This window comes from Lytechinus variegatus, chromosome 1 (genome assembly GCF_018143015.1).
Source record: "Lytechinus variegatus isolate NC3 chromosome 1, Lvar_3.0, whole genome shotgun sequence".
Classification (NCBI taxonomy): domain Eukaryota; kingdom Metazoa; phylum Echinodermata; class Echinoidea; order Temnopleuroida; family Toxopneustidae; genus Lytechinus; species Lytechinus variegatus.
The window spans coordinates 28,726,123-28,745,078 of NC_054740.1; the positions used below are offsets into that span (position 1 = coordinate 28,726,123).

Sequence of the window (18,956 nt, forward strand, 5' to 3'; positions counted from 1 at the left end):
TTTTTTGTTGTTTGCAGATGACACAAGTGTTTTCTGTTCTCACAGAAACTTAGAAACTCTTTTAGGTGTTGTTAATAGAGAGCTTGGTGTGCTGACGAAATGGATTCACGCAAATAAACTGTCCCTTAATTTATTGAAAACGAAATATATGTTATTCAGTAACAGTAAAACAGTTATGCCCGCTAATGTAGTCTTTGATCAGGTAAATATTGAAAAGGTATCATCTATTAAATTTCTAGGTCTTTACATTGATGATAAGTTGTCTTGGAAGGTGCATGCATCCCATTTATGTAAAGTACTCTCCAGAAATGTTGGTGTAATTAACAAGCTGAAGTTTATATTCCCTAGGCATGCTAGGAGTGTACTTCGCACATTGTACTCTTCCTTAATTTTGCCCTACCTAAATTACGGTGTGCTTGCCTGGGGAACCACAGCCAAATCTTACTTAGAAAAAATCCTGCTCATTCAGAAGAGAGCAGTGAGAATTATCTCGGCGGCTGATATGCGCGCTCACACTGATAAGCTTTTTTACGAAAACAAAATGCTGAAGGTCCAAGATATATATCGTCTATATCTCGGATGCCTCATGTATCATTTGGAGAAAGGTGGTGTACCCATGGCTATAGCATCTATTTTTGTTAAGAATAACCAAATACACAAATACTCTACGAGGCAAGCTGCTTTATACCATGTATCATCAGTAAGAACTCAGCTCAGAATTAATTCACTTGCATATGCTGGACCAAAATATTGGAACTCTCTAGACAATTCTATCAGGCAGTGTGTCAGCTTATCTGTTTTTAAACATAAACTAAAATTTTGTATATTGTACACCTACATTGAAACGTGACATTTCGTGCTACATGTCATGCTGCATTATTGATATTATTTTCCTTTTCTTCTGTTTCTATATCCTACTACAAGTACATGGATTATTTATAGACTGTTTTTTTTTCTTTTCTTGGATTTATATATGTAATGTAAATAATGTATAATTTTAGACTTATATATATAACCTCTGTAGGCCTAAACTCCTCTTCAACTCTTGATTCTGAGTGTCTAACTAAAAAAATCCTCATAGCGATATTTAAGTATTAATGCTAGATCTGTTATTTATTCATTTATACTTACTACAGACAACTGGATTAGTACCCCCCCCCCGCCCCTGTTTTATCGTGTGTACTTACCTTCCTCTACCCTACTCTAGTTAGTTGTTCTTTTTTATGTTATTACTGTATATATATGTATATATACTTTTTTTTTTCTTGCTTCTTATCTGCTTTTTTTTTTTTCAATGCAGACGTTTAATTATATTGTATCATACATATTTTGTTGTTGTATCAAAGGTGATCTGTGCTTAACAAGCGTTGCTTCTATACAGACCACCTCTTTCCCATATTTTCGATATCTTTTTAGCTCATTGTCCATAAGCTTTTATTCCTGTTGTGTTTTTTCTTTTAACCTTATTGATATCGTACATGTATGCATTGTATTTTGGTTTGTGGAAAGAAATAAATGAACTTGAACTTGAACTTGAATAGCAGTGGATTTCCCGTTTGGACCCCGGCCAAACGTCATTCGGTCTTTGACCGACGCTACGTGTATACCGCTCACGTCTAGTCCACTGAGAGATCAGTGGTCTAGTCTCACTGCACTGCACCGGCACCGCGCCCATAATGCGAGCAGCGCGGCATCGTACGTACAGTTGGCTAAGTAACGCATCGTCGAACATAATAACACAACACTGATGACATAAATTCAAGTCCACGGAGGTTAGAACTGAGATTTGGATGTGTTTCCACTTCAGTATGCTCAACTGAGGAAGACAGACAAAATTCATAATTCTATTCTACTGTATTAACACTTTAATTTAGTCAGCCGCCGCATTCTCGTTTACGCATCTGACACTGCATTCTGCAAAAACGCTACTCCGGTACCGGTAGATCTACACAGTGCAAAAAACACGGTGCCGCTTCCTGGCCTGGCCAGGCAAGGCTTCACTGCACTCCATACCACAGTCAAGACTCTACTCCAGCCAGGCTTGTAATTGTAAGTAACGTTAGAAGTAATAGAAAGTAGGAAGATCCAATCATTCAAACAATTTACAAGGTAATGATTTAGTGCAGTGTATATGGTATGTAGTGGATAGCGAACACGGTATTTTTTAAATCAAACAGTGCAGTGGCAATGGCACTGGCAGTGCAGTGAAACACTATATTGTCAAAATTCATCAAAATTCCACCTAATATGCAAATCGATCTAACGTTACAGATCTAGACATTTACGTATGGGACATTTTGTCCCCATAGAGACTGTACATAATTTCCCCAATTTCCGCAATAAAAAGCGAAAGTGATTTAAAATCAGGAAATAAAGAGTTTATTTTTCTATTGAGACATATTTGATATTCTGACTGAAAAGGAAATTATGGTTGCCATTTCAACTAGAACCTATTTTTTTCTTCTTGTTTTTCATGGTTTTAACTTTCATGAATTAAAAGTATTGTTTTTAATTTTCATATTTTTCTATTTTCACCATTTTTGGGCTTCAATTGTTTTCATTAATCAGTAGATCTACTTATAACAAATCAGTCTTTAGAAACTAAAGAAAAGGTAAAAACTCACTTTGTAGAGTGCTCACTCTTGAAATTTGTCTTTCTCTATTCACTTTGTATACAAATCTCTCCATTGTAATTGTGTGTAAATGTCTCGTACGTAACATTTTTCCCATCTTAGGTAACAATTTTTTGATTAACTTTTTTAATTGAAAGGTAAACTATATTTCTAAAACTTTTTGTGGTATAACATATATCTCAATAATTTAGAACTTCCCAGAGATGCCACAATAATATAGTCGCATGTCATAAGGTGGTCCAATTTCGCGAAAAGGGTAAAAATTGTCAAAAATTTAATTTTTTGATATGTTAAAGCTATCAACATTCTCTAAATAATGAAAAAGTTTTAAGTTTCAAATACCTTTATTTTTCCTTAAAATGGCTAATTAACAGCTAGATAGACCTCAATGTAAATGTGAATTTTGAAATGTGTTTTTCTCAAATTGGACCTGCTGCACATAAAAATGATGCCAAAAGTTAATGCAACATTGGATCACCCTAGTATTTTGCAATTATAATCTTAAAACACCAATGATTAAATCTGCACCAAAAATCGAATAATTATCTATTATTGTATGCATAATTAATTAATAGTATTTAATTTCACATTTTTGCCCCAAAATACCTGTCACTGTATATATGCTTGGAAAAATGACAACATCATGGATAGAAATGTTAGTTGCAATGATACACAACATTTGTACTAAAAATTAGATAATTAACTAAATTTCTCCAGCTTACTAATTGATTAGGTTGCAGATCAGGGGTCTGTTGCAGAAAGAGTTGCGTTTAAACGCAAGTAAAAAAATCAATCGCAAGTCCAAAAATATGCGCTGTTGATTGGTTGAAAATCAAGTTACGCATGATTTTTAGAGTTGCGTTTGATTGCAACTCTTTCTACAACGGATCCCAGAGCAGACTTACACCTGTATTTCATTGGAGGAGCCATGGTGTACTGGTTCTGACTCTCGCCTTGTAAACAAAGGGTCATGTGCTTGAATCCCACCGCAGTCTGGCGTCCTTTGGCAAGGCGTAAATCCACACTTTGCCACTCTCGACCCAGGTGCTAAATGGATACCTAGTAGGATGTGAAAGTCATTGTAGCTTGTCCAGTACAGTGTGCGCCTCACAGGCGACTGACTGGAATACTCCCCAGGGAGTGGAGGATGTGCACATACGCGGGAATGACTGATTGAATCCGATGACCGGGGTAATGATATTTCTGTAAAGCGCTTAGACACGTCGTTCCGATGGATTAATCGCTATAAAAGCGGATTATTATTGCTGCATATTTTCAAAATTGTCAAATATTTAGTTGTTCCCTGCTCTAAAACACCCAGCAATGTGAGGATAATAGTCATATTATAAGTTGTTAATTAAGTTTATTCTATTATTCACCACATCCAACGGCTCCGCATCCACTGGCTCCGCCACCCCTGTTGATATTGTATTGATCTAATTCATAGTAATATATTTATCCTATAGATTAAGCTTGAAAATGAGATCTTTATAAATTTGGTCAAGATGCTGTGATGTAACAACAATTTATCCATGGCACCGTGTGGAAAATTATTCAAATGCCACCCTTTTTGCATACCCAACTTATGAAATGCGAGTATGCGACCACATTGTATTCTGAAAAATAACTTTAAAAACAACCTCCAAGAAGTCGAAATGTTATATTTGGGACATTTAATCCTTGGACAGGACCTAATTTGCATATTTGATTACCAGTAGATGACACCACTTTTCCCCCCAAAAGTAAGATGTGTCCCACCTACAGTGTATGACTAAATCTCTTAAGTTTTATTTTGATTTTCTATGAGTTTTTTATCTAGTTGTCCCAGATGTAATGCCTATTTTACCAATTATGCAAAGTAGGTGCCGCAAATTAGAATAAATCTGAATATCAAATCTTCCATTGACCACTGATTTCCATTGAAAAGTGTTTTATAAACTCCTTGCAAAGAAGAATTGCACAAGTTTTTATGTTTCCATCTTTATTTGCACAATTTACATTGAACAATATGTAAAGAGTTTATTTTCAATGATTTGCTAATTTCAGATTGTTATTACATGTACATGTGCATTGATGTTCCTCCACTTTTGGCTTTAAAATCACTAACTTGGCTTGAAAAAAAATTATTGGATACCAAGAAATAGCAACAACCACTAAATATGAGTGTAGCTAGAACACAGATTAACACCTACATCGGCTTCTAGAATGCTCTTTTGACTCTGGTCTTCTCTCATTTCCAAAACTTAAAACAAAGTTGGGGTAAGGGCTTTTATTTCTGCAGGGCCCTCGCTATAGAATTCCCTCCTTGCCAAGAGAGATCTTTGATAGCCAGTCTTTCATAACATTTATATAAAGATGAAACAAAAAGCTTTATGATACCTAATAATTCTGTTTACATACAGTGTTTAACAATGATTTGAGTGTCAAGAACAACCAGTCGTTAATTGAATTTATGAGATGTTTGTAAAAATGTCTGTAAACTAAAATAGGCCTACCAGTCTGCACAGTATAGCCTACTTTTTGGCTTTTGATGCTACGTCAGTCAAAGCTCACACAAACATTCAATAATGACTGCACAGAATAGCACTAACAGAGACCTGTTGCAATCGGTAATGTGACTACACGATTCCTAATGTAAAACAATGCAACCATTGGAACAAGATAGCTTGTGTGAAAACAGAAAAATCAAAGAAACAGATCAACAAAGGTTTGAGAAAAATCGGACAAATAATGAGAAAGTTATGAGCATTTGAATATTGCGATCACTAATGCTATGGAGATAGCAAATTGGCAATGCGACAAAGATGATGTCACTTGTGAACAACTCTCCCCATTACTTTAGTATATATTTCACTTGAATTGCCTCTTTTATCACATCTATCCATAGATCATGTGTTCTTTCAACATGAGGGCATATAATACATATTTTTTAAGAATACATCTTGGATAAAGAATTTGTATCATCATCAGAAAAAGTAAAAAGAGACATTTTGAGGGTATTTTATAGTCCACCAAAGGGAAAGTTGTTCTTCATTGACATCACACATCCTTGTCGCATTGCCAATGGGAGGATCTCCATAGCATTTAGTGATTGCAATATTCAAATACTCATAACTTTCTCATTATTTGTCCGATTTTTCTCAAACTTTCTTTATTCTTATTCTTTGATTTTTCTGTTTCTACACAAGCCTATTTGTTCCAAAGGTTGCATTCCCCTTTAAATGAATAACTTGAATAAATGTATTGACTTTAAAACTAGTATCCGAAAGATGTGTCTTGGCTTACTTTTAATGCTCTGTTAGGCCAAGGAGATTTGGTTAGGCTAACAACGTTTGGTTGGCACATGTCAAAAACAACATTCAAATCCATGTATTAAGCAGGTCTACATGAAACCAAATTTTCATGTGCATAGTTACTTTTTCAGGGCAGTCAAACCTCTGACAAGACAATGGGAGAGTTTTAAGTTATTCTTATTTTGTTGTGTGAGAGCTGACACACCTCGTATGTCTAATCTGTGTATTCAGGTGTGTTTGGGGAAATAACAGCACCGTTACCCTTTGCCAACTTAGGCTAGTGAGCAGGTTGATGAGATATGTTCATGGTCATTATGATATCACACCTTTCATTCATCTGCATAATAAAACATTCAGACATTGCCAACTGCAATGTATTGTTAGCCAAGAAATGATGTAACTTGAAGCTTTCACTTGTGCATGTCAATCTGTCAGGAGCCTGTCACCTTACAGCTTAGAACTGCCAAATCATAATATTTCAACATGCAGTGCTTTGAATTTGAAGTATACTGTTCTCAAAATTTACTTTTTACTGGAATCAGATTCACACATTGAATCAACCTGAACCAATATGCTGATTACATTGTGTCAAAAGTCAAAAGAAACGTGACTATTCATTGCACCATTTTATCAACATGCATGTTCAAAGTTGAAAATGCAGTACTTGTAATGTATACCTGTTCATTAATGTTACGTACAATGGCTTGCCATATGTGTATAAATAGAAAGCAGTTTCTATATTGTACCAGGGTACCATCTGTATCTTGTTTACTCAGCTAACTACATGTACCTGGATTGGCACATCACGATATTTAAACTTGAAGAGCACCCTATGTGTGGAGTGGTGGCTTGAAGTACATGATATTTAATTTATTTTTGAAGGAGTCCATGCAATGTGATGTGAACATTTCCACACATGGAAACAGAAGGAAATTCAGACAATTATTTTTTAAACTTGATTAATTGATAGAGAGCGGTGTTGGCTCAGTCGGTAACACGTCTGCCCGTCGAACAAAATATCGCGGGTTCGAGTCCATTCAGGCTGATGACTGAAGCCAGTGCGTTGTGTGTAAACGTCTCTCCCATGTTTCATAGATGCAGGCTATGTTACAATGGAAAACACTCTGTCCCTCGGATAGGACATTAAATGGAGGCCCCGTGTAGAGGAGAGTCACCACCTTTGCACGTTAAGAACCCACTGCACTATTCGTATAAGAGTAGGGGGAAACCCGGTGTAGTGGTCCACCTGCATTCCCCTAATCAGTTACATGTATATCGGGAGGAGAGACCTGCGGGTCATAGTGATTCAGTTCGCTTTTTGCCTCCCAGGCACAGGTGACGCCAAACAAAAAATAATAAAATAATAATAGCTTGTAAACTAACTGTAGCTCATTCATTTCAGTGAAATTATTTCATTTTAATGACTATAAAGATGTGAAATGTTATGCTAACAAGTTTTGGTGACAGGTATATGAATTATATTTAGAAATGTGAAAAAAATACATTAATTATCAAAGTATGAAAGAACAGAGAGCAGAGTGCCCGAGGGGCACACAGATGAGGATGTGCCGCTTTAATAATTTGAGACCATTTCGGTTCTCACCTACATGTACATGTAGTTTGCGCAGAAAAAAGTCACTCTCAAGATTCCTGTTATAAAACATACAGTTTGCAAGGAGGGAATGATGGACCATAGGTTGCCTTTGGCTACCATGGCCACATATCTCACAATCTCAAGAACCTTCATACAGTACATGTACTTTCAAAATATGGTTTTGTGTACTTTGCTTTTCTTTTGGAATCATGAAGTACATGTATATAGTCTTGATGTATACCAGGTGTTATGTTATCATATTTCACCAAAATTAATTTGGATTTTATTTTTAAACTTTTGATGCTTCATTTGCAATAAAAAACTGAGGGAATACATGTACATGTAGTAGTTTGGCATGGCATTGCCATTGATGCGTAATTTAGGATGTGTTCAATGTCGGTTTCCAAATTAGATAAGATAAGATATTTTATTCGTCTTTCTGTCTGCACATACATTTTATCTTACAAGTGTGATTTCACATTCTACAAATGAAAATCAATTAACCATAAATCATTGTTACAGTAGAGAAAAAAGAAAGAAACACAGCAAATAACTAATTACATATTGAGAGTTCAGGAGGACCCCTGAAAAAGCAAGGCTTGTAAGGCTAGGGTCTCCTTTGATTCAAGTACATGACTAAATAGTATTCAGTGTGTACATGTGATATCCTTAAAAATACAAAAGAAACAAAACAACTAAAAAAGCAACAACAATAAAATAAAAAAAAGACAAACTAAAACTAATCAATGACAAAAAACACATTGCTTGAATGTACAATTATGAAGTCTAATAAACTAACAACAATATGATATAATTAAGGGATATATGATGGAAGAAGAAATAAGTATAACATGGCATGAAAAAAAAGAGGAAGATCGTATACAAAATACTAATAGTAAAGTAAAAAAAAAACAAAAACATGACAAAGGTAAAAGATACACAAGAAAATAATACAAAAGGAAAAAAATATGGGCTGACCCTCTGCAGAAGAATTCAGTTAGACAAGATACAAGATAAATAAATATTGATATATCATAACATTCTCCAGTATATAGTTTTTATAGGCTCCAAAATTTAAAAATAACATAGTATAAAAAAAGCATGTCTTAACCTAGAGCAACTCACAAATAACAATTAAGAGATAACCTTTAAGTACACACTGAAAAGTATGAATGCTTACCGATTTTTTAATATTTGAATTGAGAGAGTTCCAGAACCTGGGTCCTGTATTTACAACTGTCCTAAAAGCAAAACTTGTATGTAACTTTGGTAAGTGGAATGCAGAAGCATTTCATGTATAATAGTTATGTATGTCACTATTTTTCATGAACATTGTGACCAGAGCTGGTGGCATGATGTAGGCATTGTATGCATACATTAGAGTACCAAGTTGAAAATCATAGATATCTTGTAATTTAAGAATCCTATGCTCATAAAAAAGTGGGGTAGTATGCGAGCAATAGTTAGCATTACAAACAATTCTTAAAACTCTTTTCTGAATCAAGTACACCCTTTCTAGATTGGTTTTAAGAGAATTACCCCATGCAAGAACACCGTAATTGAGATACGGGAGAATTAGTGTTGAATACATCATACAAAGAATATCAGTAGAGAAAAAGGATTTCAATTTGTATATTACACCACAATTTTTTGATAATGTCTTACATAGATGATTTATATGGGTTTTCCAAATCAGTTTTTCATCTATATATATGCAACCCCAAAAATTTGGTCATCTTTACTCTATCTATTAACACATCATTAAATATAACATCACCTGGAACTTCTCTAATCGTGTTGCTAAAAAGCATGTAATTTGTTTTCTGCAAATTTAGAGATAATTTATTTGCTTGAATCCACAAAGTGACTTTCCTCAGTTCACTATTAACTGTTTTTAAAAGGGTCTCAGGATATTTGTGGAAATAATACAAACTTGAATCATCTGCAAATAAAATGAACGATAAAATATCAGAGGAATAGTGAAAATCATTAATATACACAATAAATAATAACGGACCAAGGAGGGATCCCTGGGGAACACCACAAGTGACATTCTGTAAACCTGACTCGGCATCCTTTATCGAGACAAATTGTTACTCTTGAACTCTTGAACCAGTCCAATGCTGTACCCCTGATGCCATAATGTGATAACTTGCCAATCAAAATATCATGATCTACTGTGTCAAAAGCTTTCGAATAATCAAGAAATATACCAATTGTATGCATCTTTTTGTCTATGGATTGTGATACTTTATCAATAAAATGTAGCAAGGCATGGGTGGTGGTATGTTTCTCGCGAAAGCCAAACTGAAATTTAGAAAATATATTACTCTTGTTGAAAAATTTCAGAGTTCTAACATAGATCACTTTCTCAAGAATCTTTGAGAATGCAGTCAATAGAGAAATAGGTCTGTAATTATTCAGATATTGAGGGTCCCCTTTCTTAAAAATGGGTACGACCTTCGCAATTTTCATGTCAGTAGGAACTTTCCCACATGACATTGATAGATTAAAGACATGAAGTAGGGGTTGAATAATTCCTAAGATAATTTCTTTAATTAAGTTGTCAGTAACCCCATCATAACCGGGACTTTTCCCGTTTTTAAGAGATTTCACAATGGTAAGCAGTTCTTCCCGAACTACTGGTAAGAAAAATAAACTTTTACTATTTCGCTCTTTCATAAAATCTCTGTACGTCTGCTGAGAAAGTGGCACTGCCCGTGAAAGTTTTGGACCAATCCTGCAAAAGTAATCATTAAAGTTGTCTGCTATAATATTCCTTTCTTCCACCACATGACCGTTAATTTCAATACTCTTTACATGTGATATCTTTTCCTTTGACTTGAATACTTTCTTAATCACTTTCCAAGTTTAAACGGATCATGATTGAAAATGTGATTACAAAACATGGAAATGATGACGAACAAAGCGTTTGTTCAATGTCCTTTTTCCCGGTCGTAAAATTAAACGTCTTTCAAATTACGCTTAAGGAGGAAAGTTTAAAAATCGATAGAGATGTGTTTGTAAAAGCGATCAGTTTTAATTTTATGACCTTGAGCATCGCGAAACGTCTTTAAATTTGGTGCCAGAAGTGGCCTTTCTTGAGATCGGTCAAACTGCGCACTAAATCTGCGCTGTAAACGAAAGCGGGAAAATTAAAGACGATCAACATATAAACAGCTTTATATTTTTTACTCTGAACAGTGCACTGCTGATCATGTTTTTGTTCAGTGTTTTCTAGTTGAGTTTTCAGTCATGATTCACGTTGCTCTTTGAATTTAGAAATCGACATTGAACACACCCTTAGTTATTTGCATGCATGATACCTAATGATTTATGGCCAAATGATATACTCTTCTGTCAGCTCACTCACTGTTGCCATGGCTTATTACACACACAATACTGTTCATAATTATGTACACTATAAGCTCTGTGTGAATTCATCCATGGGCGCACATAATATGTCTGCACATATCATTGCTCTCCGAGCTCTTCAGTACTGGTAGACTTTGAAATATGAATCTACATACATGTACTACATGTACATGTATTGTGCTCATAAAACCAGGAAGTACAGAATTTGAGATTTATCATGCGATCTGTATTTGAATCTATTGATCAATACTGTTAAAATGTACATGTAAGTATTGCATCCATTTATTTGAAAAAAAATGACAAGTACATGTACATGTACATGAAATGTTTGCTGTAAAATGTAATCTATACATTTTACAGTAGATTTGCATGACAGGATGGAATTCTTGTATAGGGCAGGTCCAAGCTATTTGACTTGTGACGTACGGGACATTTAGAGCCTTTAAAGTTGTGTAACATAAAAAATAAATGCACAACAGAGAATCTTTTATGGATTTTGGAAGGCCAGTTGTGCCCTCTTTATTCAGTAAAAAATTAGTGATCTACAATTCCATTAACGATGTAATATTTTAATTGATATGCGCTGTGACGTACGGGACCAGACGAAAGCTGATTTTTTTTGAAAAAAAGTTTGTCATTAAAACTATGTGAATTGGAATAAGCTGGAAATTTGTCATTATCATGTGTTCATCTTGTATCTTATCAAGTTTCATCAGCCATGAATGAAATGATAGAACTCATTGTTGTTATTATGTAACAGCTCAAAATATAAACATCCGCGCTGTGACGTACGGGACATTTGTCCATGTGTAAAACGAATGGGGAAAGTGAAATTTCATCAAAATTTATAATTAACTTGATGTAAACCAAAGTAAGTTAACTACATGGATTATCTTGATTGATATATATTTCTTTAATAGCATACACTGAAACAAAACATAGCAAACACTTTACGACCTTATACATATTATGAAAGGTGTCTTGCAAATAATTCCATGTGTTAAACGAATGGGGAAAATAAAATTTTATCAAAATTTATAATCAGCTGGATGTAAACCATTTGAAGTAAAAGTAATTTTTACATGGATTATGATTGATATATATTTCTACCGGTATATGAACAAACAAAACATAAAAAAACTTTATGACCTTATATTTCATGAAAGATTTAATTAATAACATATGTTAACTAGTATGCTAATATATGCACCCTTGGCAAATCATAACTTTATTATCAGCCTTTTACCAATATTCAACACTGATACAATATCATTTATATCAATTTACTTTATCTTTGCTCCTAATTGAAAAATAACCCTCATTAGAATTACATAGAAATCCTATGGCGTGTCCCGTACGTCACACTTTTGTCCCGTATGTCACAAAGCTTAATTAGCTGATATAATTAGACATGAAATTAATTCAGTAAATTCACTTTAATTTTTGTATGTATAGTAATATAAATTAGAACTCTCCAAAGTGTGAAGAAAACTGTTCAACTTTTTCTTAATTAGAATCTAAAAAAACATTCTAAATTGTGACGTACGGGACACTTCCTGTTGGACACCGGATAATTGACTTAATTAATTAAATTTCAAAATATTTTTTTCTTTCAAATGTTTGCATTAACTTAGCACTACATGTACAAGTCACCACAGAAATATTTTCAAATATATAATTTGCATTATCTGCAGATCAAAAAATGTGATGTCCTGTACGTCACGCTAATTAATGGTTTCTTGGAATCGTGACCTTGGCATTCATTAACTTTATGTTTTCAGAAGAAAAAAAATATAGGGCAAAAATCTACAATCTAGTATAAGCTTTATTAAAATTACACAAAATATGTTAGATTTAGGCAAAGATTTAATTTTGGCTTCAGAGGGGGACAATAGCTTGGACCTGCCCTATAACAGTATACATTGAGCTGAAATTATTTAAACACTGTGATAAATATTGCACTTTGATCACACTTTTTCATTCAATTACTAGTATTCTCTTCAATAGAGCAATGATATATGCCTCAGATTTCTGTTATCGAGTGATACTGAGAATAGAAATGAGCATGATTCTTGTAATGGGACTGGATGGGCCGGTCGTGCTCACACATCACAAAGATTCCATGGGAAATTGACTGACTGTCCGAATGTACAGGAGTAGGGACATGGGGGGAAAAAGCATTATAAAGTCTGCACTCTTTGAATGATCATGAATTAGATCACTTGGAGAATTAATGTTTGTCTGGTAGTTGTTGATTAATTAAATTGTTCCAATATTTGGATGACCAGCCGGGCCACCGAGTCAGAGATTTCAGGTGGCTCTATGCAGTCTCCAGTGTCTCCAATGCATACACTTTATCCTCATCTTTTTTTTGTTGCTTTTGTCAAATGCATTACTAGTGTACAGTGTACATTCAAGGGCAAGTCCATCCCCCCAAAATTGATATGAAAATATCTGAGATGCTTTGATGGTAAAAATTTCATCAAAATCAGATTGTAAAAGAAAGTTAAGTGTATTTTGAATTTTTACCCAATTACATATACACAGAATTATTTGCACCAGTTGTCGATGTCACCAACCCCTATTTTTTTGTAATTTTGTATATGAAACGTTTTAAGTTTCTCATAATGATAGTGTGATACAAAGTTTGATTTCTCAGAATGTTGCCGTGTTGCATAAATGTGGAAGGAAGCTACATGTATTACACCGGGGGGGGGGGGGGGGGCACTTCCATTGATGAGTGGATGGTACCATGGGGTATCGAAAAGCACCTTAAACATGAATTTTCCATATTTTAAAAATGCACCCCTTATCAAGTATTGGCATGTGAATCCCCACCCTTAACAAGCAAGTATTCCCTAAAATTGAACCCCTATTAAGTACAACAATATTTTTATTGTTAAATGTATGTCACAGACTTCGGTCATCGGTTTTACCTTTACCTACATTGTTGGGTTAAGTACAGCCCCACCTCTCGCAAATCAAACTCCAAACATGTATAGTGTTGACTCTTGGGGCAAAAAGTACATCCTTAACAAAACAATCTAGTCTTAGATTTTTTTTATACCATCTCAAATTTGACCCTAAACCTGTAGTTTCATAGCGAAAATAGATACCCTTTTTTATTATTTGAGTGTTTTTTACACCCTTATTTCGTTTACGTACATACCGTGCCCTATCTTGAAAAAAACATTACATGTGTTTTTTTTGTCGCACATGGCATCCACTCGTCAATGTACATGTAAGTGCCAACCCCCCCCTCCCCGCGGGCTATTACATGTATGTGGATTGCAATGCGGCCCTGCTTCATCAATTCTAGTTCATAATCTGTTTCAAAGAGATTGTGCACACCAAAGGGAAGTGGATTTCTTCAGGGTCTAAATCCAGTAAAGAATTTGGTGGCTCGCCCTTGAAAGAGAGGTGTTTTTAGTCTTTGTTCTGCAATGTTTCGTTACTTTTTTTCTTGTAAATATTGTGATTTTCACAGTATTTTTCAATAAAAAAAAGGTTTGATTTCTCCTTGAACACAGGGTATTGTTGCTTTAATGTGATTTGATGTCCTAATTGTCCAATCTGCAAAAATGAAATATTGTAATTCAGAGAATAATATCACTGACTTCCTCATATATCCCATTGTTGTGCAACTGTAATACATTACGGGTACATGTATATGAAGAAAGAAATGGCACACTTTTTTCCTCCTGATTAATTCTGATGAAATTTTTTGGTGTTATGCTTTTTTTAGAAGTGTTGATTTTGTTTTATTTACTTAAATGGAAATACATGTACATGTACTGTTTTCCTAGCTAAGTAGCTATCACTCCATACATGTAATTGATAATGTGTATGTTTTTTGTATCATCATTTTAAATCATTTTAAGGGCATAAATTTGAAGAATGGAGAGGGGACTGTCACAGCTACATGTACTAGCAGTTATCCTTTACCTTGGGTGTCTTGCTAGCAGAAGTCTGCAGGATGTCTTAACCTGTACCGCTAGTATGGGTAAGTATAAACTACATGGTTGAGGGTAAACAAGGAGAATGAGCCCGGGGGGGCCACTTCCATTCACGAGTGGATACCATGCGCGACCAAGGGGTCTCGAAAAGCACCCTAAACACGTAATTTCCATATTCTGAAAATGAACCCCTTAACAAGTATTGGCGTGTGAAACCCTACCCTTAACAAGTATTGGAAACAAAAATGATACTCTTGGCAAATATTCCCTGAAATGGACCCCTAAACAAGTACAGGAATGTTTTATTGTTACGGTTCCTTCGGTCGTCGGCTTTACCTTATTTGGTTTAGTACGACCCCACTTCTACACCTCGCGCAAATCGGACTCTAAACACGAAATGTTGGGGCAAAAATGACATCCTTTATAAAACATTTTAATTTTGTTTTATCATCCCCGCAAATTAGACCCTAAACACGTAATTTTCCTAGCGAAATAGATACCCTTTTTTCATTATTTTTGTGTTTTTGGCACCCTTATCACGTTACGTACGTAACGTGCCCTATCGTGAAAAAGACATCCTTTTTACGTGTTTTTTTGGTCGCGCATGGTATCCACTCGTCAATGTAAGTGGCCCCTCCGGGAGAATGAGGGACAAGGGCTATCCCTTATTCTACTTACATGTAGCTTTGAAATTCCATGCTCCATGCTTCGTGCTGAAATGATGTGAACCAATTTTGAATTTAGTACAGATCTAGATGTGAATATTATGTGTTTGGAGATGGAATGAATAACCCTTTGGCTGCAAGCTGGTACATAGGTGTATTTAAGAAATCACTCCCCTCTGATGGAGCCATTTCTTTGCTTCAACAGTTCTGCAGGAATTTGTGGGTAGATTAATCTTGAATGGTTCGCATTTCTCTTCAAAGTGAGAATAGCAAAAATTTGTTGCTAAATCCGTGATACAAATTAAAATTTCCTCTTTTATATGATGTAGTGTGGAATTGAAAATATAGGCAAAAAGAAAAGGTTTAGGCCATTGTCACAGATTGAGCAATTCACTTGGCTTGTGTAGAAGCCTGTCTGCAGGTGGTTAATGGTGCGAATAACAAAAAAAAAATCCTGGGGTGGTATTCTAATTCTGAACATTGTCTTCTTTGTGTGTACGATACTAAATATGAATCTCAGGAAACCTACATGTATTAATTTTGAGGTCAAAGGTCAAGGTCACAGTGATGTGTTTTCGTCAATACCCTTCTGTAGTCCCTTGTTAACGTGATAACTTCAGTTTGCTTAACCTAGGCTCATATAATTTGGTGTGTGTGATACTACTATGGATCCAGGTAGCATATTGAATTTCAGGTCCAAAGGTCAGAGGTCAAGATCACAGTGACATGATTTCATAATACCTTACTGAAGTTCTTGTAAACGCGATAACTTGAGTTTAACTTAACCTCCATGTAGGCTTATATAATTTGGATTTTATGATACTACCATGGATCCCAGGAAGCCTATTGATGTTGAGGTCAAAGTTCAAAAGTCAAGGGTCATATTGAGTTGACATGTTTTCTTCCTACCCTTCTGTAAGTCCTTGTAAATGTGATAACTTCGGTTGAACTTCATCTTGGCTCATATAATTTGGTGTGTATGATACTAGCATGGATCCCAAGAAGTCTATTGATTTTGAGGTTAAAAGTTCAAAGGTCAAGGTCACAGTGACATGTTGTCATCTTACCCTTCTGCAGTCCTTGTAAACGCGATAACTTCAGAATCACCTCCATAGGCTCATATAATTAAGTATGTTCGATACTATTATGAATCTCAGGAAGCCTATTGATTTTGAGGTCAAAGGTCAGTCACAATGACATGTTTCCATTATACCCTTCTGAAGTTCTTGTACATGTAAACACGATAACTTTAGTTTTAACCTACATGTAGGCTCATACATGTATTTAATTTAGTGCGTATGATACTACCATGGATCCAAGGAATTCTATTGATTTTGAGGTCAGAAGGTCAAAGATGAAGTCACCACTTTCCACCTTGCTTGACCTATAACTACATTTTCCATGTTACAGGCGGGCATATTATGTGCTCGCTTTAGCGATACTTTTGTTTTAAGTATTACTTGAGAATATCTGATTATATTTTTCCCCATATCTCCTCTGATTGAAAATGAATGTTATTCTCTCTTTGCAGAAAGTGATTTATTATCAGAAGGAGATTTTCAGGATGTCAGAATCGTTGATGGCTATAGATCTCTTACTCAAGATCTTATTTTCGTAGGAAGCAATCAGAAATTGACTGTAATAGATCGTGTCACAAATGAGACTGAGGTATGTATAAATTGGTCATAGGACAATCACCACCCCCCCACCGACAACTATCCCCCGACATTCACCCCTCCCCCCACCGAACAATTACCCCCTGGAAAATTACCCCCCTGGAGACAATTACTCCCAGAGGATAACTACCCCCCAACATTTACCTCCTAAAAATTACCCCCCATCGACATCTACCCCCAGACAGTGACCCCTCACCCCACTGAACAATTACCCCCTTTGAAAATTACCCCCAAACAATTACTCCCTGAGGATAACTACCCCCCCCCCGACAATTACCTCCTAAAAATTATCTCCCCCCTCCCCGGACAACTACCCCAAAGGACAATTACCCCCAAACAATAACCTCTTTTTGGACACATACCCCAGGACAATTACCCTCCCCACCCCCTCTCTCGGGCGTCGATGTTAGAATCAAGCGAGACCCATTCTAAGTCTTGTCCAGTGGCACAGGTTTTTGAAATATTTTCTACTTCATCTTTAATAATTTTCTCTTTCTTTTTCCCTTTCTCTTTCTTATTGCTCTTTCTCCTCTCTCTCTCTCACTTTCTTCTGTTTTCCTTGCTTTTTCCTTTTTTTTCTTCCCCTTTTTTGTCTGTTTAGCGGCGCCTCCTACATCATGGAAAATCCGGTGGGGGGGGGGGGGGGGGCTTGCACACCGAACCTCCCGCTTGGCTACGCATAAATGCATTAAATATGTAAACTGGCCCTCATAATATACAAATATACTTTGCCTTGAGAGTTTCTGGTTAAAACTAGGGGCAAGAGGTACTATTCACTGAGGGGCGCATCCCCAAAATGAATGGTACTATTGGAGGCACCGAGGCCCATAGTTTTAACCAGAAACTTGAAATTATGGCAGAGTATATTTGTTTTATATTTTGGATCAAAGATTTTAAACAAAAAAAAAAACAGAATAATGGCTTACCTTTATCCTCATGGTCTTGTGCTCTTTTCTTAAATAATATCCAATTTTAATGAAACATAAGTTTTAATAGTCAATGAAAATGTCTGAAAAATCAAAGCATTAACTGTAGTCTAAACATTTTTACACTATTTACATCCTTTTCTTGATTGAAAAGGTCATTGAAAAACGTAGCGGCGACGTCGCGAGAGTCACCCATGGTAAGCACTCGAGTTCTCGTAAACCCCGCTGAATGTTGGTGATTTTGATATCATGCGCATCAGGCGTATGGCGCCTTGATGTCATTTCCATACTATTTGGGAAAATGACGTCACAAAAATGACGTAATTTTCCCAAATAGTATGCCTAGCTGCCAACATTCCAAAATAGTTGAAAATACACAAAATCACGTGAAGCTCTTATCGCCAATGACCGGAGGATAAATTTTTGATCCAAAATATAATACCTTTTATTTTAAAGTTTTCATCCATCCAAGAGGAGTTTTCTCCCGCCCCTTTCTGTTTGTACCCACTCCATCCTTGCTATGGATGGATCGTATGGTTTGCATATAAAAGTCTCCCAATTCTCTTCTAATTTTGCCAGTGATTAAGTAGACAATTCCCATTAAAAGAAATCAACACTATAGATATTTTGCGCACCAGGTTATCATGATAATAACTGTCAGAACACAAATCAGTTTTACCAAAACCTTACTGCTTTTATGTAGGATTTGCATCATGTATGTCTGATCATATTCTTGTTCCAAACGACATTCAAAGCTGGAATATTTTATATGCAGTGTTTCAACAAAAAAAAATCTATTGTATCACTTTACATCACTATACATTCTTAATATACATTG

General features: G+C 35.5%; 1 protein-coding gene across 2 annotated transcripts in view; it reads left to right on the forward strand.

Moving 5' to 3' along the window:
* The first annotated feature begins 1,665 nt into the window (after positions 1–1,665).
* The window catches only part of LOC121410545, a 65,056-nt gene continuing 47,765 nt past the window's right edge, over positions 1,666–18,956 (forward strand). The window contains exons 1-3 of one of the 2 annotated variants that reach the window (XM_041602709.1): positions 1,666–2,049; positions 14,777–14,898; positions 17,048–17,184. In XM_041602709.1, the coding sequence (XP_041458643.1) occupies positions 14,793–14,898; positions 17,048–17,184 (243 nt within the window). In that variant the 5' untranslated portion in view covers positions 1,666–2,049; positions 14,777–14,792. Of the gene's footprint in view, positions 2,050–11,024; positions 11,161–14,776; positions 14,899–17,047; positions 17,185–18,956 lie in introns of those variants that run through there. The other variant, XM_041602717.1, reaches the window with a different exon arrangement.